Source organism: Polypterus senegalus, chromosome 11 (genome assembly GCF_016835505.1).
Source record: "Polypterus senegalus isolate Bchr_013 chromosome 11, ASM1683550v1, whole genome shotgun sequence".
Classification (NCBI taxonomy): domain Eukaryota; kingdom Metazoa; phylum Chordata; class Cladistia; order Polypteriformes; family Polypteridae; genus Polypterus; species Polypterus senegalus.
In genome coordinates, this window is record NC_053164.1 from 106572380 (window position 1) to 106600053 (window position 27674).

General features: G+C 39.7%; 1 protein-coding gene across 2 annotated transcripts; it reads right to left on the minus strand.

Annotated features, from left to right (window-relative positions):
• Window positions 1-132: 132 nt before the first annotated feature.
• LOC120539413 (RNA-splicing ligase RtcB homolog) lies at window positions 133-27557 on the minus strand. Of its 2 annotated transcripts, none has more exons than XM_039769447.1 (13): window positions 27389-27557; window positions 26903-27076; window positions 26726-26804; window positions 25878-25945; window positions 22698-22797; window positions 20514-20670; window positions 19157-19313; window positions 15200-15359; window positions 14897-15072; window positions 13573-13761; window positions 13142-13252; window positions 8861-8980; window positions 133-486 (listed from the first exon to the last, which is right to left on the minus strand). In XM_039769447.1, the coding sequence occupies exons 2-13, from the start codon at window positions 26993-26995 to the stop codon at window positions 379-381; spliced, it is 1518 nt and encodes a 505-aa protein (XP_039625381.1). In that variant the 5' UTR covers window positions 26996-27076; window positions 27389-27557; the 3' UTR covers window positions 133-378. The 2 variants fall into 2 exon arrangements, with proteins under 2 accessions (XP_039625381.1, XP_039625380.1); XM_039769446.1 differs by having other exon boundaries at window positions 26903-27079.
• Window positions 27558-27674: the final 117 nt, after the last annotated feature.

Below are 27674 nucleotides of genomic sequence, written 5' to 3' on the forward strand. Positions count from 1 at the left end.
GCTGGGGCCACCTGGCCTGGCCACTTACAGGTGGTCTTCTGGTTGTCTTAAAGTGCACGGACTGTACCTTGTTTAAAAACCATAAATTATTAAAGCAGATCCAAACAAAAAACCCTGTTTCATGACAAAGAATTGTGAATGTCAGCATTAGTCCTGTTTATTATACCTGACTAGAACAGCAGCAAAATGAAAACATGTTGTATCATTAAACTTAAATTTACAAGCATTTGACAAATGTTAGCTGGCATGGATTACAAAGGATTTTTAGTCTTTTCATTACAGTCTTATGTTCTAAATTGAGAAATAACCAAAAAGTAGTCAGGTGAGAAGAAAAAAATAAAGAAATCGGTCAAGATGTGGGATTTACTTGTGGAGTGTTTAACCTTTGATGACCGCAATGGGGCGCAACTTGAAGGTCTTCTTGCTGATGCCAGCTTCATGGCAGGTGTTCACTACATCCGTCACATTTTTATATGACTCAGGTGCCTGCGTGTATTAAACAAACAACAAAAATAAAACATGTCAAGTTTGTGTGAATTAAGATTTTTAAAGGACATTCAGAGAGAAAAAAATATATATTTGTCTTTCTAGATGATCCACAGAAAGGTCATATGAGCGATTAAAGGAATACGCTCCTTACATGAACATTGGACTATTCATTACTGGACACTCTTCTAATGAGGAGATTTGGTATTAAGTACAACATAACAAGGATTAATATAGCAACTTTACATTTACTCCTGCTTCAGTTTTCAAAGGCATCAGTAAACACGTGGACACCAATCCGCCCATGTTGTGGATGTCAATAAACATTTATTAGCTGCTTAACGTATAAGCTGATAGTGGCTTATGAATTAGGCGGCTAATAAACCTTTATTGACGTCTATTAGCCAAATACAGTGGGGCTACAATAAGCACTTGTGGCAATGAAATTAAAACATTAAAATGGTAAAATGCCTTAAAAATGTATTTTATAAAACGTTTAAACAAATTTAACCCAGGAAAAGGTCACTAGGTATCATGTAGTACGACACAAGCACATATGGCCCTGGGCAGTTCTCCTCTGGGACGTCCTGCACTGTCCATCCCTGGTTTGGCCGTTTTTCACACCACAGAGGAGTAAACCTGGATTTTAAGAAGTACAGACAGAAAACCACACTGCAAGATCCTCCTAAGAGTGGAGGATCATTAACTCTGCTAACACAGTCACGTGCGAAAGGAAGTACACCCCCAGGTATTTCTAACATGTGTACATATCTTCATTTAAACAAAGTCTATACATACAAGGGGGTATAATTAGAGCAAAAATAAAAGCTTGACTTAGAAAAATAAACAGATGTGCCATAAATGTCTGTGGAAATCCACCCTTCACTCTAATGGCTGATGGTGCCCCCTCAAAAGTAGGTGTCTTCTAGAACTGTCTAGTAGTCTCTGACAGCGACTTGGAGAAAGGTTTTCTTGTTCCACCATGCAGAATTCGCTCAGCTTTCAATGTTTCAGGGTTGACTTGCATGCATGGGCTGTTTCAAATCCCACCATTGCAGCTCAATGGGATTCAGATCCAGGTTTTGACTTGTACATTCCAGAATTCCATCTCTTTCTTCTCTGCCATTCCTTGGTGGATTTACTTTTCTGTTTAAGGTTCTTAAGCACCAGATTCTTGCTTTACAGCTGGTTGTCAGGTTCATGTGGTCAAATGTGGTCTTTAGTGTTCAAAAAACAGGTCTACTGCTACTTTGGCCAACTATCTCTTAACTTTTGTCTGGTCTGTCCAGAGCACTTTGTTCTAAACGTCCTGGTGCTTCATGCATAACACCGTGCATAGAATTCACACTAAAACTTGGCATATGAATAAAAGCGGAAATGTGCGTACACACAAAAAATCCAGATGAATAAATTTGTACATACACCATTTCTTCCGCTACATAAATCCTGGTCAGTATGAAAACGCACGTGCCTGCTGCCCCACCCTGACTCCTCCCAGAATTCTGCTTCTTTGAATATGTAAATCAATATAAATAGCCCTTTCTCTTCAGTGCTTTGTTAAAAGACAAATGGCAAAAACACACGGGAAAACAAATTTCAACGAATGTGAAGTGGAGGCAAGGAAAAACATGCTATTTGTTGGCTTAATCAGTGGTATAAACAACAAAAGAAAATTGATATGAGTGATACAGTGTGGCAGAAACACTCCAAAGTTCAAGTTCAGAAAGTCAAGCAGTGCCTGAAATAAAAATGAAGTGGTCAGATATCACAGTGGTAGTGACAAGCTGGTGCCCCTTCCGGAGATTGTTCCTGCCTCCTGCAAGATGAAGGTTGTGCACGGCACAGCAAGCGATGAAATAATTTACTGCAGCAGTACTGTCCCTTTCAAACATACTAATCCTCAAATCCTGTCCTTCCCTTTCTTTCTCCAAATAACCAATCGCCACACAATCAGCTCTTTAATAAATGTCAAGCCATCTGTAAGATTAGAACAGCGATTCTTCGAAACTTAAGGAACACTGAAATATCTTTGCAGTACATGTTTAATTACTCCATCCATTTATCCATCCAGGGTTGTGCCAGTCCCTGCAAGCATACAGCGAGAGGCAGGAACAATCCCTGAACGGGGCGCCAGTTCATCGCTACCTCTGTCCACCAAATCCTTGCATATTTAATCATTAAAAATATGCATTATTTAAATGAAGTTAAAAATGTAAATCGGTGTAATGTAATATATATACTTTACTGCATTCCATCTTAAAAATATCAAGAGCTCCACGAATATAGCTCCTGGAAACTTCTATTTAATTGAATTCCTTTATTGTTTGTTATTGTATGGTACAAGGAGATTCAATATGCAAACCCTCTACTTTCCAACAAAATGGTAAAATAACAACAGCGATAATAATAGGGGAAAAAAACAAAGTATACAATATGAAAGCATAAGTGGCTGAGGTTGTGTAATATTACAAAAGTAATGCAAGTTTACAGTGAGGTAATGGTACTTAAAAGAACAAATGGTTCTACTGGGAGCACTTGATGGACTGATTGAATGAGTTTAGAGCTCTAGGGATGGAACTGTTTCTGAACCATGAGGTCAGTATAGGAAAGGCTCTCAAGCATTTGCCAAATGGGAGAAATTCATATAGACTGTGTGCATGACTGAGGCTCCATCCAGATATTTCTCCCTGCTCTTGACACAATCTGCCATAGAGCTTTCTGATCAGCTGCTGTAGAGCTGTGATTCCACACTCGGATATACTGGGTTAACGGAGAGTAATGATGCTAAAGTGGCTATGGTATTTGGAATAGTTTGGCCATTTGTTGCATCTTTATATGGTTACAGATTGATTACAATTAGATGCCTTGAACTAAAAAATGATATGCGATTAATTTCTGGGTATTTGATAAAATCGCGTCAGGGATGTGAATCTACAAAATAAAGGAAGCCACACAGGAACAGTAGCACTGCTTTGATGCTGGGTGCCGCCAGTTTGCAAAACCAAGCGGAGAACTTGCATACTCAAGGGATTGACCTGGCGTGAAAATGTGCGTGGCTTTACGCCAAGTTTAGTTTTTATACATCTGAGTGTGGAAACAGGCATATGCAATATTTTTGTGTGTACACGCACCATTTATACATGAAGCCCCTGGTCTTTGTCGTGGTGGTCACTGGCAAATTTTAAACCTGCCCTGATGTTCTTTCTGGACAGCAGAAGTCCTCACATTTGGGTCAAATTTGTGTAGTCATAGTCTACTGGTAGGCTCATGCACTTTGACATCAACTGTGACAAGAGTTACTTGTACGTCCCATGATGAAACTCTGGGGTTCTTCGAGACTTCTTTCAGCAACCTTGTAATTTTCACCAAGGCTAAACTTACTTTTCTACTCGTAGATGATCTTCTGGACAGTAGCCCAAAATGATCCTGCTTGAATCTTGCTTTCCACCAGCGAGACTGAACACTGATGCACAATCCTATTGTAGGATACCCTAATAGGAATCAAAAGTTTCATAACTAATAGTTTCACAAGCAACATCTAATTTTAGAATTAATGTAGAAAAACCACAAAAGTAAGTGATGCCAATAGGGATCATCGGGCCTTTTACAAGCACCTTCTTTTGAATGGTTTGCATTGTCCCACGTCACAAACAGGTCTCTCTGCATCACTGTTGGTTTTTGGAGTGATGTTGTTAAAACATTTTGATGGACTATCTGGGTGGTGGTGTTCTCAATGCAGCAACCTTGTAAGGCCACTAGCACTGATTATGGTAATTTGCCGTATGGCATGTGTGTATAGTGCAAGCTGAGGATCTAACTTACTGATGCAACTGTAGTCATTTTGTTTATTTTGTTTTTGTGTGTGTGTGTGTGTGTATGCCACTGCACGACCATGACCGGAAGCAGTCTTGGGGGTCTTCAAACTGGGAATCTTACATCGACCATATCTTGCCCCTTGTTTTTGTCTCTAGCTTTTTGGATATTAATTATCACATCTCGGGTGCCTGTCACCTCTTCTACATAGTCCATCCACCACCTTCTTCTTCCTTTCCCTTTCTTTTTCCAGTTTTTCACCAGCCAGGCCCTTAGCAATACTACCAATTTTGCTTTTTGCCTCAATATTGACTCCACCATATTCATATGCTTACACATATTCTTCTGAATATGAATGTACCAAAAATTTGGTAACCCTCTCACCCTGCATAATAATTTACTCTACTTTCAACAAAAAAAGATAACAGTGGTACGTCTTTCATTTTCCAGGAACATCTGAGTACTGAGGTGTTTTCTGAACAAAGATTTTTAGTGAAGCAGTATTAAGTTGTATGAAATTAAATCAAATGTGAAAAACTGGCTGTGCAAAAACGTGGGTACCTTTCTAATTTTGCTGATTTGAATGCCTGTAAACTGCTCAATACTGATTACTTGCAACACCAAATTGGTTGGATTAGCTCATTAAGCCTTGAACGTCCTAGACAGGTGTGTCCAATCATGAGAAAAGGTATTTAAGGTGGTCAATTGCAAGTTGTGCTTCCCTTTGACTTTCCTCTGAAGAGTGACAGCATGGGATCCTCAAAGCAACTCTCAAAAGATCTAAAAAAACAAAGACTGTTCAGTATCATGGTTTAGGGGAAGGCTACAAAAAGCTATCTCAGAGATTTAAACTGTCAGTTTCAACTGTAAGGAATGTAATGAGGAAATGGAAGGCCACAGGCACAGTTGCTGTTAAACCAACTCAGGTCTGGCGGCCAAGAATAATACAGGAGTGGCATATGCGCAGGATTGTGAGAATGGTTACAGACAACCCACAGATCACCTCTAAAGACCTGCAAGAACATCTTGCTGCAGATGGTGTATCTGTACATTGTTCTACAATTCAGCGCAATTTGTAAGGTAGGGTGATGAGAAAGAAGCCCTTTCTGTACTCACGCCACAAACAGAGTCACTTCTTGTATGCAAATGCTCATTTAGACAAGCCAGATTCATTTTGGAACAAAGTGCTTTGGACTGATGAGACAAAAATTGAGTTATTTGGTCATAACAAAAAGCGCATTGCATGGTGGAAGAAGAACACTGCATTCCAAGAAAAACACCTGCTACCTACTGTCAAATTTGGTGGAGGTTTGTGGGGCTGTGTGGCTATTTAAGGGACTGGGGCCCTTGTTAAAATTGAGGGTCAGATGAATTCAACCCAATATCAACAAATTCTTCAGGATAATGTTCAAACATCAGTCACAAAGTTGAAGTTATGCAGGGGTTGGATATTCCAACAAGACAATGACCCAAAACACAGTTCAAAATCTACAAAGGCATTCATGCAGAGGGAGAAGTACAATGTTCTAGAATGGCCGTCACAGTCCCCTGACTTGAATATCATTGAAAATCTATGGGATGATTTGAAGCAGGCTGTCTATGCTCGGCAGCCATCAAATGTAACTGAACTGGAGAGATTTTGTATGGAAGAATGGCCAAAAATACCTCCATCCAGAATCCAGACACTCGAAGGCACATTTATGCACCTGTCTAATTTTGTTATGATGCATATGTCACTGCTGAAATACTACTGTTTCCATAAGGCATGTCATATATTAAAAGGAAGTTGTGACTTTGAAAGCTCAGCTAATGATAAACAAAAATCCAAAGAATTAAGAGGGTTTCCCAAATATTTTCAGATGACTGTATACTCCAGCTTAATCATCATTAACAATTTTATTTTGCGATTTTTTTTTTTGGGCTAGATCCACATTTTTTGTGATTGCCAATTTTGATGTCAACAGAAGTTTCCATTCCACTGCAGTTATAGACTGCTGCACATGGCACACGTGCATCTGTTCATACTGGGCCTTTTGGCTATAAACGGAGCACATCACATTGATAGTTGCTGTATGTCCAGTTATAGTATTAGCTGCAGCTCTGCTGTTCTCTCCATGCAAATACCTCAAACAAAAGAACTAAAAGGGTTCTCAACACACCTTACTGCTTATCATGGCTCTGGCCTCTAATAAGCGAGACCACCATTTAAGAAGTGCTTGATCATGGCACAATGCTTGGAGGGAAGAAAGCAGGCAGCAAAAAAGCTCTCTAACTAGTCCAGATGGAGAACATCAACATACCATTAGCTGCAACAGGCAGCACGGTGACTCGCTCCTCAACGTTAGTTGCAGTTTTGGTCATCATAAAATGACATTCCCTCTTTGTTCTTGTCAAGTAAAAAGAAACGGTAATACTCCAAGGCATTTCTGAGTAGGTGATGAAAGCTTGGGGAAAGTATTCGTAAAAAAGCAATGAACTATAAAAGGTCAATGAAGGATCATATCACAAGAGGAAAAAGGTCCAGAATTCACACTAAAACATGGCGTATGGACAAAAGTGGAAATGTGCATATGCACAAAATAAATCCCATCCCGACTCCTAGAATTCTGCATAATTGAATATGCAAATCAATATAAATAGCCCCTTTCCTTCAGTGCTTTGTTAAAAGACAATGGCAAAAGCACATGGAGAAAAGAATTTCAACGAATGTGAAGTGGAGGCAAGGAAAAATGTACTATTTGTTGGCTGTGGTATAAACAACAAAAGAAAACTGACATGAGTGATGCAGCATGGCAGAGACACTCCAAAGTTCAAGTTCAGAAAGTCACGCAGCGCCTGAAGTAAAAACGAAGTGGTCAGATATCAAAGTCAACGTGAAAAGTGAGTCGCAGCCCACTGTCTGCTTATTCTGTTCTATTCTGATATGAATCCATGCAGTAATGGTGCTGCTGCGCACACACACACACACGCACACACACACACCTCTGCCTCAAATCGCCATGCGACCTGCTAGCTGTGTGCCAACAGACATTGTTCTGGAGTCAATTAACTTAGAATATAAGGGCTGTACTATGTGATACTGACCACAAATTAAATGAACTGGTTAAAAAAAATAATAAATGTTGCATCTGACTACCTGTTTATACATTCTGCTAAAAACATTCAAACGAAATTGTAACACTGTCCGATGCACAATGCGACACACTTTCTCTGCACCGTTGAGCAGCAAATTAATAGAGTAAAAAATGCTTTCTATTTATATAAGCAGATTCATTCTCTGAAGGTGCCTCAACAGCATCAACACCAAGTGTCATAATGGATTGATTCTCTTCTCTCTACATGGCACTTTGAGGTGACTTGCTATCCTTAAAAGGACTGTTTGCCTTTTGCCACACTAGTTGAAAAAAGCACCATCAACTGTGTGGAGCTGCTGTTTTTATAGGCGCTCCTGCTATAGATGATGCAATGCCAGCTCATTCTTTTGGCGATTCATTCCTGGCTAATGTAGCTTGTCCAGGACCATTGCAATAGCAATGTGAGTGGAGTTTACCGCTCTGATTACATTTGGGAAAACTGGATGTTGCTGTGAATTGTGCTTTGATGTTTCCCAGATAAACCACAGTGTAAGGAAATCTTGTATACCTGGATGACAAGCGGATAATACCATCCCATACAGCTGGCAGTGATGACTGAGAAATACCCGATCTGACCGCAAGTTCACATTGTGGCTAAACACCCAAGAATGGACAGAACTTGCAAAGGAGCAGGTAGAGCACAATTCGTCAAAGCCTGCCTTTGTAAAGCTGGTGCCAGTTCAGCACACAGCACCTTGGAAATCAAAATCATCTTAGAAGCCAGTCATCATCATCATCATCTCTAAATACCCGCTCTCTTCTAATTCTTACATTTGCGATGTCTTCTAATAACAGTAAAGCAGCTATGGTAGTTGGAATACTTTGGTCATTCTGTGCACTATTATATGGTTTCAGAATGATTACAATCAAGAGAATTAAATTTGTATACATTAATGCAATTAATTTCGGTGTATTTGATAAGTCCCTCATCATGGATTCAGATCTGAAAAATAAAGGGAAATGACACAGAAACAGTACTACTTGCTTTGACGCTGGGTGCCAGCAGTTTACAAAATCGAGCGGAAACGTGCATACACACAGTAGGGGGCTACTGTGAAAATGCATGTGGTTTTATGTGAAGTTTAGTTTTTATACATCTCGAAGTGTGCGAGGAAACAGCGTATGCAACATTTTTACGCGTACGCACCGTTTATACATGAGGCCCCTGGTGTGCTTTCCTCCCAAGCTCTGACACCTTACAGAGAGCACAGACTTGTTACATATCAATGGTCACCTTTAGCACAAAATCACAAGAAAAGCAGCGGCATATGTTAAGCTACTTTATTTTTGTATTTTTTTTTTTGTAATTTTTCAGATTACATTTTACAAAATTTGAGAGCACAAAGCAGCTGCTGTTCAAATGTAGTCAGAAACAGTACTTTTATGCAGATCTTTTGTAATTCTATTCATAATATAAAGATTCTTACCTCTTCTGTGACCAGCTTTGGTGATGCTACACGGATGGCAATGCCCAGCTCCTTAAGTTTGTTCAAAACTTCTTTATAATCCAGATCTCGACGGGACTTGGCACGGGACAACGCTCGCCCCTGAAATAATAATGTGAACTTTAACTTTATATACAGTAACATATAGACGACAGTTTCTTGCATGCTCATAGGAGAAGCACGTTATGATTTCATTATTACATATTTGGCCAACGCCACAAGGACATTTACAAAATCGAATTATAACTGCTGACAGATTTTTTTGGTATTAGTTGAATCATAGGAGGGTTAAGTGACTCAGGATTACAAAGTTAGTTTAAACCTTGAGGTTTAAAGATCCATGACACAGCCAAAATACCACACTACCTCCATGTTGGTACATCTTCCCATCTTTTAACTAATAATTAGGAGTCAACGGAAACATGGAAAGATACCCCTTGTGTGACAACAACGGGGTGTAATACTTTTAGGGGGATTTCAGCATAAGGTTTATAAAGAATGCTCTCATCATGGACTACCCAATGTCCACCACATGTATATTCTTAATGTATTCTGACAGTCTCCCCAGTAACTAAAAAACTGCTTAAAATCAGTACTAAAAATAAAAATTCAAACATTATAACATCTGCACTATTGAATTAGTGAAATCCGAGATAATTCAGGGTATTTTAATGTACACAAAGTCTATAAAGCTGTTTTTCTAAGAACATGCTTTTAAAGTCTGGTTTGTCAGAGGACCACTTCGTTTGGTTTGCAACATTTACTATTTTAAGGTTTTATAACATTAGGGGTTAAAAAAATTACTAAAGAGAAATAAACAGACGAGTCAAATTAATTCAAATGTCACATGTGTTAATTTCCTGGTGCTTTCATTTGTCCAAACTTTTAAGGCTTCTTGTGTGAAATCAATCTTGTCAATTTTACATTAACCCTGGGGTCCTCAATCACGCTCCTGGAGGGCCGCAGTGGCTGCAGGTTTCCACTTCAACCACTTTTTTTTTAATTAGACCCCAATTATTTACTGCTAAAGCAATACCTTTTTGGGCTTAATTTTAGTTATCTTGCCTGTTACAATTCAGAACCCTTAATTGCCTATTTTAGTTTTAGCAGCTGCATTTAAAATTTTAAATTGTTGCCTGTTTTGTTAATGAGACATTAGTTAATAATAAAATGCAGATAACCAATAAACCAGTAGCTCTCCAGCCAATGTGCTTCCTTTTAAACCTGTGCATATGCACCATGAAAGTGTCTGTGTTTATAAAAAAAAAAAATGTTTAGAAATAAATGAGATGTTTGCTGATGAGATTGTGATCTGTAGCAAAAGTAGGGAGCAGGTTGAGGAGATCCTAGTGAGGTGGAGATATGCTCTAGAGAGGAGAGGAATGAAGGTCAGTAGGAACAAAACAGAATACATGTGTGTAAATGAGAGGAAGTTCAGTGGAGTGGTGAGGATTCAGGGAATAGAACTGGTGAAAGTGGAGGAGTTTAAAAACTTGGGATCAACAGTACAGAGTAACGGGGAGTGTGGAAGAGAGGTGTGGGGAAAAAAAAAAGAGTGCAGGCAGGGTGGAATGGGTGGAGAAGAGTGTCAGGAGTGATTTGTGACAGGCGGATAGATATCTGCAAGAGTGAAAGGGAAGGTCTATAGGATGGCAGTGAGACCAGCTTTGTTTTATGGGCTGGATACGGTGGCAGTAACCAGAAAGCACGAGACAGAGCTGGAGGTGGCAGAGTTAAAGATGCTAAGATTTGCATTGGGTGTGACGAGGATGGACAGGATTAGAAAGGAGTACATTAGAGGGTCAGCTCAAGTTGGACGGTTGGGAGACAAAGTCAGAGAGTTGAGATTGCGTTGGTTTGGATATGTGCAGAGGAGAGATGCTGAGTATATTGGGAGAAGGATGCTAAGGATAGAGCTGCCAGGCAAGAGAAAAAGAGGAAGGCCTAAGCTAAGGTTTATGGATGTGGCGAGAGAGGACATGCAGGTGATGGGAGTAACAGAACACGATGCAGAGAACAGAAAGATATGAAAGAAGATGATCTGCTGTGGCAATCCCTAACGGGAGCAGCTAAAAGAAGAAGAAGAAGATTAAGTTTAATTCTGTTCTAGTCCACAAAATACATGGATAATGCTCTCAGGTAAAGAAACTCTACAGCACAATTATAATTTCTCTTGGATGAATGAAAACACTAATGAGGCATACAGTTTAAATATCAAGTTTCATTATAAGCAAGAACCGAGTTCTAATTAGGAAACCAGTTGGAAAGAAAACTTGAGAACCTCTGCATTAACCTGTTATTTCAGAATTCTTTTTTTTCTTTGTACTGCTTTCAAAGTATCTTACATGAGTGAGCAGACTTTGTTATTGATTAGCCTGTGTGAAAATTCCTAATTAGAAAATTAACTGGACTGGTGTGGGGCGGCACGGTGGCGCAGTGGTAGCGCTGCTGCCTCCCAGTAAGGAGACCAGGCTTCACGTCCCGGGTAATCCCTGCATGGAGTCTACATGAGTTTCCTCCCACAGTCCAAAGTCATGCAGGTTAGGGGAGTTGGTGATCCTAAACTGGCCCATAGTGTGCATGTGTGTTTGCCCTGTGAAGGACTGGCACCCTGTCCAGCGTTTGTTCCTTGCCTTGTGCCCTACACTAGCTGGGATGGGCTCCAGCAGACCTCAAGACCCTGTCCAGGACTGAGTAGGTTAGAAAATGACTGAAATATACAATATGATGCATGTTCATTATGTTTTTATGTGTTAAACTCATGAATGTTTCCCTTCAAAAACCAAATGAATGACACAAATTTTAGTTTGTGTATATATATATATATATATATATATATATATATATATATATATAGCAATGAGGGATACTGGATTGCCGATCCTGCTTAACTGCACGTCTCTACGATTAGACATTTTTGTTAAACACAGTACATGTTGTAATAATGGGGAGAGTAGGTTCGAGGCACTGAAACAGTAAGTAGAGTTTATTTTGGCATTAACAAATGGAGCAGCTCATTTCAATGCAGACAAGCCAAACAGCTACTTTGCTTGAAACGTACCTTGATTGTCACTTGTTACAGGAGAAAGTAGGGTGAAATGACACCTTTTATTGGCTAACTAAATAGATTACAAATGCAAGCTTTTGAGGTAGCTAAGGCCCCTTTATCAGGCAAGGTATAACCTTGTCACTTGTTACAACAGTGGTTGGCACTGTCCCACGTTCATTTTCACTTCCCAACCCTACGTGCATAATTGTGGATACTTCGTAAGGTTCTCCCTATGATCCTGAGCCGTATACACCCGTTATAAAATGGAGGAGTGCTCGGACGGACATTTGTAGATGTGCAAATTTAAAATCAGAGAATCAACTGCAAAGTTTCTGTTCCTTTAACGGAACTTTGTAGGACACTGAATTAAAAAGTGACTCCTCTCGCCATCATTTCATCTCCTCTTGCAAAGTTGCGACTCTACAAGTTAAACAATTACACGGGTCACTTTCTTCCTGCCTATTTATGTAAGGGTAGACGAGTGCGCGTGCATAAAGTAAGAAATGGCGTACTTCACATGAGGAAGTCTTAATCAGTCTTAATAATGTTAACTCCAGACCATTGCTCATTCCTTTTGTACAAGTTGCAATAAGGCCAAAGGGATAAAACCAAAAGAAGAGAGAGTCCGCTGCACATCAATAGTTGCTTTACAGACACTTGCCGTGCTACTGATTCAACCAGCAAGGGAAAAGGGAAAGGGTTTTGTGGCAAGGCAAGAAAGTGCACATCCAGAGGGGAGGAACGGAAAGGCGTCCTGTAACCAGGAGAGCGTAGGTTATACATTTTAAAACCCCACTTCCAAAAGTTTAAACATCAATCCAAATTTTGCAAAATTAACATCTAGCATTTCAGTCATTCATCTGTCCATTTATGTTTATAACAGCATTTTTGAGAAGTGGTTTATTTAACAATATTTTATCAAAAATAAATGAGTTTCGCATTCTTACTTCTCCGGCAGACAGCTTAATAATCAAGTGGACACAGGCAATACTGCCAGGGATGGCCTTTATTTCAGGCCAGTAATGGATGAAAAAATGTTGTTTGACATTACAGAACCCCACAGTTTGCACTATAAACTGCAGAAAAATTCACCTTCTTGGCTTAAGAGACAGCATTTTGTTCTAAGCTCTAGAAAATACTAATAGCACATGCAGGATTTGCTTGTGTGAAGCACTTCAAAATACAATTTTTAATATGTCAACATGCACACTTACAGCCCCATGGCATGTCGTTCCAAATGTTTCCTGCATTCCTTGTTCTGTGCCAGTCAGAACATAACTGCATGTACCCATGGTCCCACCGATTAAAACAGGTTGCCCTGTTATCTAATGTAAGCACAAAAACAAATATAAAGAAAATCAGCATGCTAGTAGAAGAAAAATTAAACAAGTCTATTATTTTAAACAACTTGCTTACAGCTTTCATATTAAGAGCATGATTGACCCTTATTACATTCTTGTACTGTATTACAGTATTGATTTTTTAACTTTCAATAACACATATTTAATTTGCTGATGTACAAAGCAAATAATACTCAAATACTATATTAATGCAAGTGTCCATTGTCAACAAAAATGTTAACGTTTTAAAGTAAAGCCCCTACAATTTACAGCTGAAAATTCAATTTCACCGTTTTAACATTTACCTGATAATCATTAGGAATCAAGGGGTGATGTGGAGAAAAAGCTCTGGTTGACCCCTTCCTGTGGACAAGAACAGTCCTTGGTTTGCCATCTATCATATGCTCTTCTATCTTAGCAATGTTGTGAGACACATCATAGATAACATGCATGTCCATGTCCTCAGGTGTGCTGCTAAAAACCTTTTCAAAAGCCTGGAACAATATTTACAAAAGAAACAGTGCATGACTGGATTGTAATTTTTAATTAGTCAGATTTTCATAAACTGAGGAGTCATTGAGGGATGACAATATTAGGGGGGGAAAGACCAGAAATGTATAAAGCATAAAGTAAAAGGGCAGCATTCACTCCCCTTGCATTACTGAAGCAGTAGCAGGTCAGAGTAAATAAGACTGGCTTACAAGGAGGCCACCATGCACTGTATCTCAGACTCCCGAGTCCCAACATTAGTTACCTTCCTTCCTCCTATTTAATTACCTCATGAACACTTGCTTGGGGAGCTGGGGTCTGCTAAGGAAACAAGTATTGAAATGTGACGAAGACATCACTCCAGAGACCGACTGAAGATGTTAGGGAAAGCAGAACAAAGAATTGCTGAATGGAAGGAAGTGTAGCCAGCAGTGATCAGCTAATGTGAATGAGGCGTTAATGTATGCATATTGCAATAAGATTTGCAAGATGTAAAAGTAATGGGGCTTGTAGTTGGTCCTGTAGTCTTTCATTTACAGATTATGCACATTGACCTGAACACTAACCATTCTTATTAACTGTTTTGCTCAGTTATAAAAAAACCTAACCATGATCAGATAGTCTAGTCACAGTTCAAACCAGAACGTTATGATGTACCTGATCAACTTAAGAGTATAATTATAAATAATTTAAACCACATAATGAGGTTAATACAAAAATGCAGTTAATGAGACTGAAAAAAGCTGCAGGTTAATGATACAGGTGGGAATTTATAAGTTTGAGTTTACTGTCCAGTGTTTAAAAACAGTTTCCAGTGATGACTCAACATGACACCGATATTTCAGACACCATAAAAAGTAATTTGCCATAACAATACAGCAACTTCTAAGAACCTGTGAAGTGTGGATTAATTTGGAATAATGACGTCCACTTTTATAGGTTTAGACACTTAACACTAAGTAAGTGAAATAGGAGTATGTACCACTAAATAAATATTTGTAAGACATGTATCATTACTTTTTTTTTTTTAAAATCAATAAGTGAAGTGGTTTTAAACAAGACATGCAAATTAATGAATGGAATGGTACATTAGACCTTGCCCAACTTTGCAGAATTAAACATGAATTAAATGTCAACTACCTTTCTAGTTAAGTGTGTCATGGAGGTTCGATTCACCCAAGCATAGTTTCCTGCAGCAGCCATGGCCTTCAAGTAATCCTGACCTTCTTCAGATGTTATTTTTGCACAAGCAAGCTGACGGTCATTCACAATGATCTTATCTCTCTTCATTGCTTTCTCCATTTGAGCAAGTGCATCTAATAATTAATAAAAATAATAAAAATAATAGTCATTTTATTAATTATAAGTTTCTTCTCAAAGAGAATTCAAATTATTTGTATTTTTTAAAACAAGAAATGAGTTTCTCTCTTTTCTGGTTATTACCAGTAGCCACTTGGTGACCAAGGCCTCTGCTGCCACTGTGGATCATGATGCAGACCTGTCCCTCACGGTCAATACCCATAGTACTGGCTGTCTGTTTATCAAAAATTTCTTCCACCACCTGAACTTCTGCATAATGATTTCCAGCTCCCAGTGTTCCCAACTACAAAAAGAAAAAAATGTTTTATTAAATTCTCAGTACAACAAATTCAATATTTCAAATTGTGTTAATTAGAAGTCTGTACTTTCTTTTGGTGTCCAGCATTCTTTGGACATTTGCTAGTTTCTTACACTGACTTACACTGTGAGAGAGTGTGCCATAATAGCTCCTTCCTGATCCTACAAACTGGATCAGCAAGTCACATATATCCAGTGCTTTAAAATCATTCCACCCAAAAAAGATTCTTATTCTTTTTTAATCTACAAAAACACTTTCAATGAATAACCTTTATGCCTTTGTGAATGTACATGCTTTGTCTTTTTTCATGAAGTTTCAGTTACTTAATATGGGTTGCAGTATGGAAAAGCAAACATATTACAAAAATAAAAACGGAACAAAATTAACTGTGTTATAATGATTTGAACTTTGACAAAATCAGAAGTAGCCAATATAAAAACTAAAAATCTTGAAAATAAAGCAGAAGACAGCATGTACTGTAATGCCAGTCTCATTAAAGAACAAATGTATAACTTAGTCTAAGAAACAAATAAACTTAAAATTACGATATTTTAGGCGGCACCTCAGGGTTTGTGGTTTGTCCCTGGTGCTGCTAAGGTGGACTCCAGCACACCACGACGGTACTGTGTCACAGGCGGCTGGGGGTGGAGCTCAGCCGGGACGCCCGAGGGGACCGGAGGAGGGCTGGTGCCTCCTCCCGATCACGAGGGCGCGACCGTCCTGGTTTTGTTGGTGGCCTCGAGTAGGGGGCTTGGAAGCCCAACCCTGTAGGGGCCCGTGGCCACCGCCAGGTGGTGCCCCGGTGCCTGAAAAACCCCGGAGCCCAGCACTTCCGCCACACCAGGAAGTGCTGGGGGGGGAAGAAGAATGGGGACACCCGGAGGGAAGCAGCTGAAGCCCATCCGGGGTGGTATAAAAGGGGCCGCCTCCCTGCATTCGAGAGCGGAAGTTGGGTGGAAGAGGACGGAGCTGGAGAGAGGACTGGAGGCGGCCAGAAGAAAGGCATAAGAGACTGTGAAATGCCCGGACTTTTGGGGGATCGGTGCTGGAGGCACTGGGACGTGCACTAAAGTCTGTAAATATTGTATATAGTGGTTGTGTAAATAAGTGTGTGTGTTGGGTGCAAAACGATGTCCGTCTGTCTGTGTCCTGGGCCCGTTCCACAACTGGAATAGCCAAGTTCAAAAAAGTGACATGAAACAATGTTATATTTTTATTTAATTTAATCATGGCACATGTGGTGATTGCCTTTTGATATGCATTATATTTAGTTAGTTTGATTATTTAGTTCTGTTTAAAGTATTTTTTTCTATCCAGATGAGTATGTGCATATGACAATTGGTGAAGATACCCAATCAGAAGTGGATTGTAATGATGGCTTACAAATATCTGGTAAATGAGATGTCAGTTTCATTTTCACATCTACAGTCAATCACTATTATTAAAAAAACACTGACACTTGTGAGATAAGAGTCTTAATTGTTTAGAATCACTGGTGTGCCCAGATAGGGGGTACTGTTGACCCCTGAACCCTCAGACAACACGTTCAGACACAAAGTCCCAATAATAAAATTTATTTTTACAATAATGTGCATAAAGCACCTCCACTATACTCAATAATACATCAATGGTAAACAATAATTAATCACAAATCCTCCTCTCCACCCAGCAGCTCCGTCACACTTCCTCCTAACTTGGCTCTCTCTGCTGGGTTTCCCACAGTCCTTTAACTACAGGTGCTGGTCATAAAATTAGAATATCATGACAAAGTTGATTTATTTCAGTAATTACATTCAAAAAGTGAAACTTGTATATTAGATTAATTCATTACACACAGACTGATGTATTTCAGATGTTTATTTCTTTTAATTTTGATGATTATAACTGACAACTAATGAAAGTCCCAAATTCAGTATCTCAGAAAATTAGAATATCAATTAAGACCAATGCAAAAAAAGGATTTTTAGAAATGTTGGCCAACTGAAAGGTATGAACATGAAAAGTATGAGCACGTACAGCACTCAATATTTAGTTGGGGCTCCTTTGGCCTGGATCACTGCAGCAATGCGGCGTGGCATGGAGTCGATCAGACTGTGGCACTGCTCAGGTGTTATGAGAGCCCATGTTGCTCTGATAGTGGCCTTCAGCTCTTCTGAATTGTTGGGTCTGGCGTATTGCATCTTCCTCTTCACAATACCCCATAGATTTTCTATGGGATTAAGGTCAGGCGAGTTTGCTGGCCAATCAAGAACAGGGATACCATGCTCCTTAAACCAGGTACTGGTAGCTTTGGCACTTTGTACAGGTGCCAGGTCCTGTTGGAAAATGAAATCTGCATCTCCATAAAGTTAGTCAGCAGCAGGAAGCATGAAGTGCTCTAAAACTCCCTGGTAGATGGCTGCGTTGACCTTGGACCTCAGAAAACACAATGGACAAACACCAGCAGATGACATGGCACCCCAAACCATCACTGACTGTGGAAACTTTACACTGGACCAAAAGCAACATGGACTCTGTGCCTCTCCTCTCTTGCTCCAGACTCTGGGACCTTGATTTCCAAAGGAAATGCAAAATTTACTTTCATCAGAGAACATTACTTTGGACCACTCAGCAGCAGTCCAGTCCTTTTTGTCTTTAGCCCAGGCGAGACGCTTCCGACACTGTCTGTTGTTCAAGAATGGCTTGACACAAGGAATGCGACAGCTGAAACCCATGTCTTGCATACGTCTGTGCGTGGAGGTTCTTGAAGCACTGACTCCAGCTGCAGTCCACTCTTTGTGAATCTCCCCCACAGTTTTGAATGGGTTTTGTTTCACAATCCTCTCCAGGCTGCGGTTATCCCTATTGCTTGTACACTTTTTTCTACCACATCTTTTCCTTTCCTTCGCCTCTCTATTAATGTGCTTGGACACAGAGCTCTGTGAACAGCCAGCCTCTTTAGCAATGACCTTTTGTGTCTTGCCCTCCTTGTGCAAGGTGTCAATGGTCGTCTTTTAGACAACTGTCAAGTCAGCAGTCTTTTCATGATTGTGTAGCCTACAGAACTAGACTGAGAGACCATTTAAAGGCTTTTGCAGGTGTTTTGAGTTAATTAACTGATTAGAGTGTGGCACCAGGTGTCTTCAATATTGAACCTTTTCACAATATTCTAATTTTCTGAGATACTGAATTAGGGACTTTGATTAGCTGTCAGTTATATTCATCAAAATTAAAAGAAATAAACATTTGAAATACATCAGTCTGTATGTAATGAATGAATCTAATATACAAGTTTCACTTTTTGAATGGAATTACTGAAATAAATCAACTTTGTCATATTCTAATTTTATGACCAGCACCTGTAGTCCTTCAATCCATGTAATTCCCTAGCACTTCCGGGTCAGATGAAAACTCCTTTTTCCTTCAGCCTGGAAGTCCTTCATCTCTTCCGTCCCCCGCGACTAGGGAGTACTTCCAGGCTATATGGAAAACAAAAATCCCTGTGCCTCCCTGCAGCGTCCCCTGGTGGCCCTCACAGTATCCAGCAGGGCTGTGAAGTAAAACTCCAATGTCCATGATGCCCTGCTGGAATTCGGGGCCCCTCCATGTTGCAGGGAAGACTCCATCTAGCGGTGTGGGGGTATTGGCCGGGATAAACTGCCGACCATATATCACACTGGATATAGTTAAAAAAATATATTTTATATAGCCTACTTTGTGCAATATTACCAGGGCTTTAATTAATCTTACAATATCAAGAAGCACTTGTATTTAATGATTTTTCCTGAGTTAACCTAACGTACCTGAGGAAGCCCCCGTTTCTTGGCCTTTGAAGACACCTTGGTATGATCTGCTTGTTGCATTCTTCCATTTTCTTCACAGTGCTCCTTGTCCTCGGGCCAGGCATAGCCCTCTCTCAGAGACCAGTCCATTCCTAGCTGAAGTGCTTCATTGAGGTCTCTGTGAAAAATCAGATATTCATTAAGGATTTTGTTTTTCTTAAATTACATGTGCAATGTGCAGTTTTATATGAAAGGTAATATTGCTTGCAGATCAAAATAGGCTTCAGTAATCTTACTTGAATTCCAACTACAACATTTATTTATAAAGCACATTTTCATACAACAATGTAGCTCAAAGTGCTTTACAAGATGACAAAAAGAAAGTTACAAGAAAAGAAAAAACAATTAAGATTAGGTAAGAGTATTAAAAAAAAAGTAACAACAAAACAAGGAAAGGTCAAATAGCTAGGGGGACAGAAAAACCAAACTCAAGTTAAGCTGGGAAAAAAAAAAATTCAGCAGGGGTTCCAAGGCCAAAAGACTACCCAGCTTCACCGGACATTTTGCCTCGATAAAACCTCTTAGGATTTGATAAATAAAGTCTTAAAATGAAAAGAAAAAAAAAAATCAAACTAATTATCTACTTTTTTAATGCTATGCTACTGTAACTTTTAGGATTTTTTTTTCTCTCTTCAACTTCATTCAATCACAGGGAACTGTTTACTTTGTTTTTCTTCACATGATCAACATGTGAGAATGGAAGACGATGTATCTATATGGACTTCTCTGCCCTAGCCTTTAGAAAAACATCAATTATCCATCCATCCATTTTCTAACCCGCTGAATCCGAATACAGGGTCACGGGGGTCTGCTGGAGCCAATCCCAGCCAACACAGGGCACAAGGCAGGAACCAATCCTGGGCAGGGTGCCAACCCACCGCAGGACACACACAAACACACCCACACACCAAGCACACACTAGGGCCAATTTAGAATCGCCAATCCACCTAACCTGCATGTCTTTGGACTGTGGGAGGAAACCGGAGCACCCGGAGGAAACCCACGCAAACACGGGGAGAACATGCAAACTCCACGCAGGGAGGACCCGGGAAGCGAACCTGGGTCTCCTAACTGCGAGGCAGCAGCGCTACCACTGCGCCACCGTGCCGAACAAAAATCTAATTTCGCTGTTCACACAGCTGTACAAAATAGCACAATATACACCCCTTCTATAGCACTTAATATTTACATAATGAATGCTATGAATATGAATAAAAGGATTTTTTATAAATAAAAACAATGCAAGAGGACACACACAGCAATATAACCACGGACTTGGAATGTAATTTACTACAGATTAAAAAATTGCTGGTCTTACTTGTCACTTAAGGGGATGACACCCTTGGAACCAACACCTACTGGAATGTGATCAAACATCGCATGAGCCAGCTGCTCCTTCACTGGCTCAACGTCATCTTTGTGCAGGTTAGTGCGCAACAGCCGGACCCCACAGTTTATATCAAAACCCACACCACCTAGAAGGCGGAAAAAGAAACCGTTCATTCCTGGCTCACCCATAACAAATACATTTTGAATAATACTTAGCATAATTTAAAGCTATTTCACATAAAAAGTGAGATGCTATTTAAAAGAAACAAGTTAAATAAAAAAAAAAGCGTAACTGAAAACAATACGGTTAAAAAAAATAAATGAAACATGAGCAAATATTTTCTACTTTATGTAAAAACAGAACCTACAAAATGAAATTTATAAATTGAAATATATTGAAGTATTAAACAAGATACATGCTGAATAAAAATAAAACTGTATATAAACTTAGCTATTGTACATGCAAAACATTTTGAAACTCCTCATACAAAAACATCGTTTGGAATACACTACACCTGGATTCACATAGAAACACTGTCACGTCAATAAAATGATAAAAAAAAAACACAGTAAAAATAACAAAAAAAATCCATGTCTATATAATCCATCCATCCATCCATTTCCTAACCCGCTGAATCCAAATACAGGGTCACGGGGGTCCGCTGGAGCCAATCCCAGCCAACACAGGGCACAAGGCGGGAACCAATCCTGGGCAGGGTGCCAACCCACCGCAGGACACACACAAACACACCAAGCACACACTAGGGCCAATTTAGAATCGCCAATCCACCTAACCTGCATGTCTTTGGATTGTGGGAGGAAACCGGAGTGCCGGAGGAAACCCGCAGACACGGGAGAACATGCAAACTCCACGCAGGGAGGACCCGGGAAGTGAACCCGGGTCTCCTAACTGCGAGGCAGCAGCGCTACCACTGCGCCACCGTGCCGCCCTGTCTATATAATATTCAATTTAAAAATATTTAAAACAGTGTATTACACCTCCACCATAACCTACAAATATGGTAGATTTAACAAAACAAATACATGTATACCAAAAATTTTTAATTTAGTACGTTTTTCATACAATTTTCGAACTGATCATGTAACATTCTTAACGGTGCTTAATCCAGCATGAAACAGTTCTGGACAAAGCATCAGCACACTGTGTGGCCCACTGACGCACACAATCACATTGTGTTAACGTTTGGGGATTTTGGAGGGAACCCCAAATACACGTGGCAAGAATGTGCAAACTCCATATGGATAACAACAGTGATAAACACATCTTAAGTGCCAGAATGTTCAGAAAGTAACTAAAGTGACACTGCCACAGCCACTTAGTCTTGCGTTTTGTTGTTATATTAGATATTTTAGATCTTTTCTTGCATATACAGTATGTAAGTTATAAAACATGCATTTATCCTCCTAATATTGTGCAGCACATTAGCAATTATAATGTACAAGCTGTGTAAGCCCATGCTATAAACTATTTAGTCCTAGAAACTATTGAAATCTTCAAAAAAAAAATTGAAATGTAGAGATGTCAGGTAATTGAAAGGAACTACTCTGGGCATCTCTCTCCTAGGAGGTTTCATTTTGCTGACTTGCTTGCCTCGGTTTTGTGTATTAGCGGCGGGAGGAAAAGTAAAAGGGATACAGTTTTGCTGATGTTAGTGGCTAAGCGACATTGTCTTTCTTCTGAGGTTTCGTTTTGCGGACGTGCTGGCCTCGCTTGTGTTGTTAGCAGCCAAGCGAGTGACTCGTTCTTCTGAGGTTTTGTTTTGCCGACATGCTGGCCTCGCTTGTGTATCCTCAGAGGTTGAGCCCTTAGCCCAACTCCACATCTCATTCCCGAGCCAGACAGACAGACAGACACTTCCACGCGTAGACGTTTATAATGTATAATTTAGTATCACAATCACAGTATATATGGCAAAGCTCTTTGTCATCTGTTCATTTTCTGAACCCAGTCATTTCAAACTTGGGTCTCAAGAAGACACAATCTATTCTATGCATTGAGCAAAAGGCAGTAACCAGTACTAGATGGGTTGCTTGAGGGCACATGCACAAACCCTCACCCACTATGGACCAATTTGAGTTAACCTTTCTAAAGTAGATATGGGGGAAGGAAGAAAAAATTAAAAAATAAAAACACATGCTTACAGTACATTACCTGGAGAGACTATAGCATCAGGGTTGTCCATGTCAAAGGCAGCTACATTTCCAATAGCAAACCCATAGCCCGAGTGTACATCAGGAAGGCCAATCGACTTCTGTAAGTTACAAGTTGTTACATAAGAATTTCAACACCACATTTTATTACTCAAATATTTTAACCATTTCAAGATTAATTCTTCACTTTAATTTCCAGATCTGTCAAATTTAGATGGTGGCTCATATAATTAATTGCCTGTCTACTTAAAACTTTCTACCAAACTCCAAAAAGAAAACTAAATCAGTTTGAACGATAAAAAAACACTAATTCAAACAAATTTACCTGAAAAGGCTTATAAGTGAGAATCTCATGTTTTAAGTTAACTTGTGTTTGATTATTTTTTAAGTAAAATAGACCAATGTTCCAATGAGTGCTGTAACAATATCACCAGATCAGCTTGCCATATTATCTCGTAATTGCTGCTATGCCCTGGTTTGATTCGGTGATGCGCCGCCGTCTGTGTGCATGCTCTCCTCTTACAGACACACTGTACTCTGTTTCACTACCAAATTTTAAAATGACTGAGCAAGTGTGTGCGCACCAACAGACGAATGTCTAGCCCACGGCAGGTTTCAGTTTTGCACAGAGATGAGCTCTGGATTCCTGTGACAAGGCTAACTGTGTGCCTGTCAATGCAGGCAATTAAATAAAATGTTAAATTTATTTCTGTTCCCGGTCTGCAAGACCCTCAACTGGGTTAAATGGGTTTGTCAGTGTTGGATTACTTATTCACATTTGGGGTGATCAAAAAGCTTTGACTCTAACCTATTGGGTCAAACACCGTTCTCAAACAATTCTGTGCCACGCACAAATTAAAATGTTTCTTCTCCCTTCTTAGGGTGACTTGATGTGGCTTATTTAGCAAAGAAAGTTCCAGACAAGTAGCCCTTCAGATTGGGGAAGAGATGGATGGCATACAGGGCCAGATCTGGAGAACAGACTGGTAGATTGGCAGCACTGTGTATCCACTGTTTTACAAAGCAGCCCGTGAACAGAACATTTTCATAAATTAGAAGGGAAATACTTGACAGCTTTTCTCACCACTTTGCTAAAGAAAAACAAACAGTGTAATTTGGCTGAGTTAATACAGACCTTCTGAGGCAAATAACCAACATACAGTAAACCCTCAGCATCATAAAAAAACACCACGATATGAATCACAGTGCTTCCTCCATTTTGTATGTTGTTTGGTTTCTTAGTCAAAGGGTATCCAAGTTCCATCCGGTTATGAAATGCTTCTGAAATTTCTCCCAAGCTGAATGAATTAGCTTGAGAGTTTCCTTCAAACGTGGAATTCAGGAATACTTCATTTCAGGAGTCCGTACTCTGGTTATACAACGTGGACTCACTTTGCTCTAACTTTGCAAGGAATGGATTCAACAGACCCGTAGAACTAATCCTCAAAGCGATTGATATTGTGCACACCATCACTCTTTGATTCTCCATTATGATTTGAAGCAGGAGGGCAATTTTTTTCTTTGGTCATCAATGTCAAAGGCTGCTCAAACCACAGGATACCTTTGAGAGTTCTCTATAGACCAACCCTCAAACGTGATACATGAAGGACACTGGTCCTAATATACAGTGCCCTGACAAGAAAAAACTGCTGAAAGTATATGAAATACTTCATTTTTTGGCACCAATGTGGATATGGTTGTTGAAAAAGAGAACACACTATACACCACAATTACCAGACACTTGTAACTCATATTTTAGGAGACAGGAGCAGAGACACTCAGAAAATCAGCACCACAAGATCTCTCTTTGCAATTCACTTAAAAAGCCTTTTGATCAACCTTTTTATATATTTTATCTATACACACATAAAAATTTCCTTCCTACATGTTAGTTGACCAAACCTGACACAGTAATTAATCCTTGCAATAAGTCAGTCAGTCATTAGTCCTCAACAGGGTCATGGGGATCTGCTGGAGTTTATCCCAGCTAGCATAGGGCACAAGGCAGAAAATAAACCCTGGATAGGGTGCCAGTCCATCACAGGGCAAACAGCACACCCGCCCCACCACACACTAGACCCACTTTAGGATCACCAATTCACCTAACCTGCATGTCTTTGGACTGTGGGAGGAAACCAATGCAGACACAGGGAGAACATGCAAACTCCACACACCAGGAGGACCTGGGATGTGAACCCTGGTCTCCTTACCGCGAGGCAGCAGCGTTACCACTGTGCCATGACACCCTGCCACCCTTACTAACAAGTCACCATGATGAAATATACTTTGCCCGCGGTTTCCACTAGACAGTCTCAAGATTTCTGTAAGAAATCTGATACTACTCACAAAAAACTAACTGCCAAAATAATGTATACATAAACACAAATAATAAGCTAACTTTTCCTTAAGATTTCGCTTTCTCATCTTGGATTTTTTTTTGTGTGCCATATACAGCTTCACAAGCCAAGATATAATCTACTGCATAATAAAATACTAAGGTCTGTGTGTCCAGTCTCTCCGAGCAATCGGATTGGTCAGTTTGGCTTTGTTGACCTGATGAAACAGGAAATGCGAGGGAGGAGTAAAGGCATACGAGGCATGCTGAGGGAGTCACCTTCAAAGACAACAAGTATAAAGTGGGGCACGAGGGGAGAAAGGTACCTTGAAAATAATGAGTTTGAGAAGGAGGCTTTATGGGAACACGCCGGTTAGGAGACGTTCACATAAGCAAATTTGGACAGAAAGGCACTCAAGGTACACATAGGCCAAAAGATTGAAGAATATAGAAATATTTGCTACTCCCAGTCAACAGGTACCATGGCTAATTATACAGAAATAAATAAAACCTCAAAGATATCGAGGGAACTCCAATTTATAACCAATTGCATATGAAAGAACCATCAATAAGCCCATCACACTCTTCTATCAGGTATACTACCTTAATCCATCATGGCGTCTTGTTTTAAATGTATATTATGTTTTGTATAACGAAGTGCATCCTGGGTTCTTTTTTTAAGTTCACTTCTCTCCTTCAACATCTGGAATCCGCTGTATGAGCTGTAACTTCCTGACTTGGTCCCATCGGACGATGGTATCAGTTCTGCTGCAAACCTTAGTATCAGTTATTGTGTAACACGAAGTCTTTCCAGGAGTCTTGATGAAAACTTTAGATTTTACTCACGTGAACAATTCCAGGTAATGCTGCTACATTGCTAATCTGCTTCACTGCTGGCAGAAATCCTCCATGTCCTTAAATAAATTAATGTATACACTTTACTATACTGAAGAGGCAAATAGTGCTATTAATGTCAAACTACAACTTTAAAATGTGTAAGTACTATCATTAAATAAACACAAACATGACCATTTAAAAGTGCAAAACTCTTCAGGTTTTGATAAATACAAAAATTAGAAACTGGTGCAGATCACTGCCAATTGATTTTCAGAACAAACTTTATCCAGCACCAGATTATGGGTGCCTAGTCTTACTCTGACAGAAAAGGGCATGTTCACGTGCAGCAATGTTATGGCAGCTACTTCCGCAACTGAATGACTTCTTCAGGTAAGCATGGACTCCAAGGGAAAGTCATGTAAACACCATGAAAATGTCACTACAACCTAGAAAAGGGCTGAAATCCAAGCAGTGCAAAGTGAAAATGCTGATCCCTGTGCCATAAAACCTATTTATGGCCTTAACTGGTCCCTTGAGAAAGACTATGCACCTTGTATTTATTTGTAAGAAAGTATATGTTTTTAAAGTATTACTTCTAGAATTACTGCCTTCTTCTTTGTCATGTATTTTCACACACACTGAACAGATGGCATCCCATAAAGGACACTCGTTTCCAGCAGTTAATAGAAAGACTCTTGTATAGTTGCACGAAGGTTTGTATTCTATGGATGTACATTTTAAAAAGTTATTTACTAGCCTTCTGTAACTATGGTATTCCTACTGACTCGTTTATCAAACATCCATTGTAATCCTGAGAAAAGGACCGTTATTATGTATTCACTGCCACAGGAAGTCACCTTGTCCTCCAGCTGCTTGCTGTAACTCTTCAAAGGTTAACTTTTCCAGCGGCTCGTTCACGTAGAAAATGCCTTCCACCTACAGGGTAAAGTAAACATAATAAAATAAGAGACAGAAAGAGGTACACTGGTTACTAGAGAGTCCTCTCGGCTTCATCAGATAACAAGGGCGCTTACCTGCATGTTCGGGACAAACCCTTTTTTGATACGCCAGCTATAGGGAGAGACTCTCTCGAAAAACTTCAGCTCCTCGCTGTAACTTCTCTTCATGTCGAGAATGAACGCAGGCGTCACAGATTCAAAGCAGAGAACCCGACTCGGGTACACCAAGATGTCAGTTTAACGGCTTATCTGCTATAAATGATATACAACAGTAAAAATGAAGTAGCATTAACCGACCGTTCTCGAGCAATCATATTCTTTCCAATAATACTCTAATAACAAAAATGTAAGGCGCAAGAAAGACTGGTTGAAATGCAAAGTTTCTCAAAAACCATCCCTCCGGTAATTCATTTCGTTTTATCTATGCTGAAAGTACTACTTATGAATCTAGCCTAATAAACACACCCTGAGGTTTGACTTTTCACCTACCGGAATTGCCAATATAACTTTAATTTTTTCTCCTTTTTAAAAACAGGGCGGTTTTGTCAGTGCGGTACTTACGTTGGTTAAAAACAGTTACTTCCTGCCACCTTTAAATCCCCCTCGATTTTTTGTGTTATACTTTCAGAATTCTTCTTTTTTCGCCTACACGCTTTCAAAGAGGCCTTAAGTATTTTCCGTATTGGCACTCGTCCATAGTCAATAATACACCTATGGACTGCCAAGCAAAAGTGACGTTCCCAGATTTGACAGCCTACCAGGCGTTGTGGGTGGGGCACTTCGCCTTCTAGAGCAATGATGATTGGCTGATCTCCATCCTGTTCTCAAAGTAATGGAGTAATGCAGC

Coding starts and splice junctions, on each gene's coding strand:
- LOC120539413 (XM_039769447.1), bottom strand. CDS start 26,995: ATGAAGAGAAGTTACAGCGAGGAGCTGAAGTTTTTCGAGAGAGTCTCT. Junction 26,805..26,902: donor GGTTTGTCCCGAACATGCAG/GTAAGCGCCCTT, acceptor TTTACCCTGTAG/GTGGAAGGCATTTTCTACGT. Junction 8,981..13,141: donor GAACGACATGCCATGGGGCT/GTAAGTGTGCAT, acceptor TTATTATTTCAG/GGGCGAGCGTTGTCCCGTGC.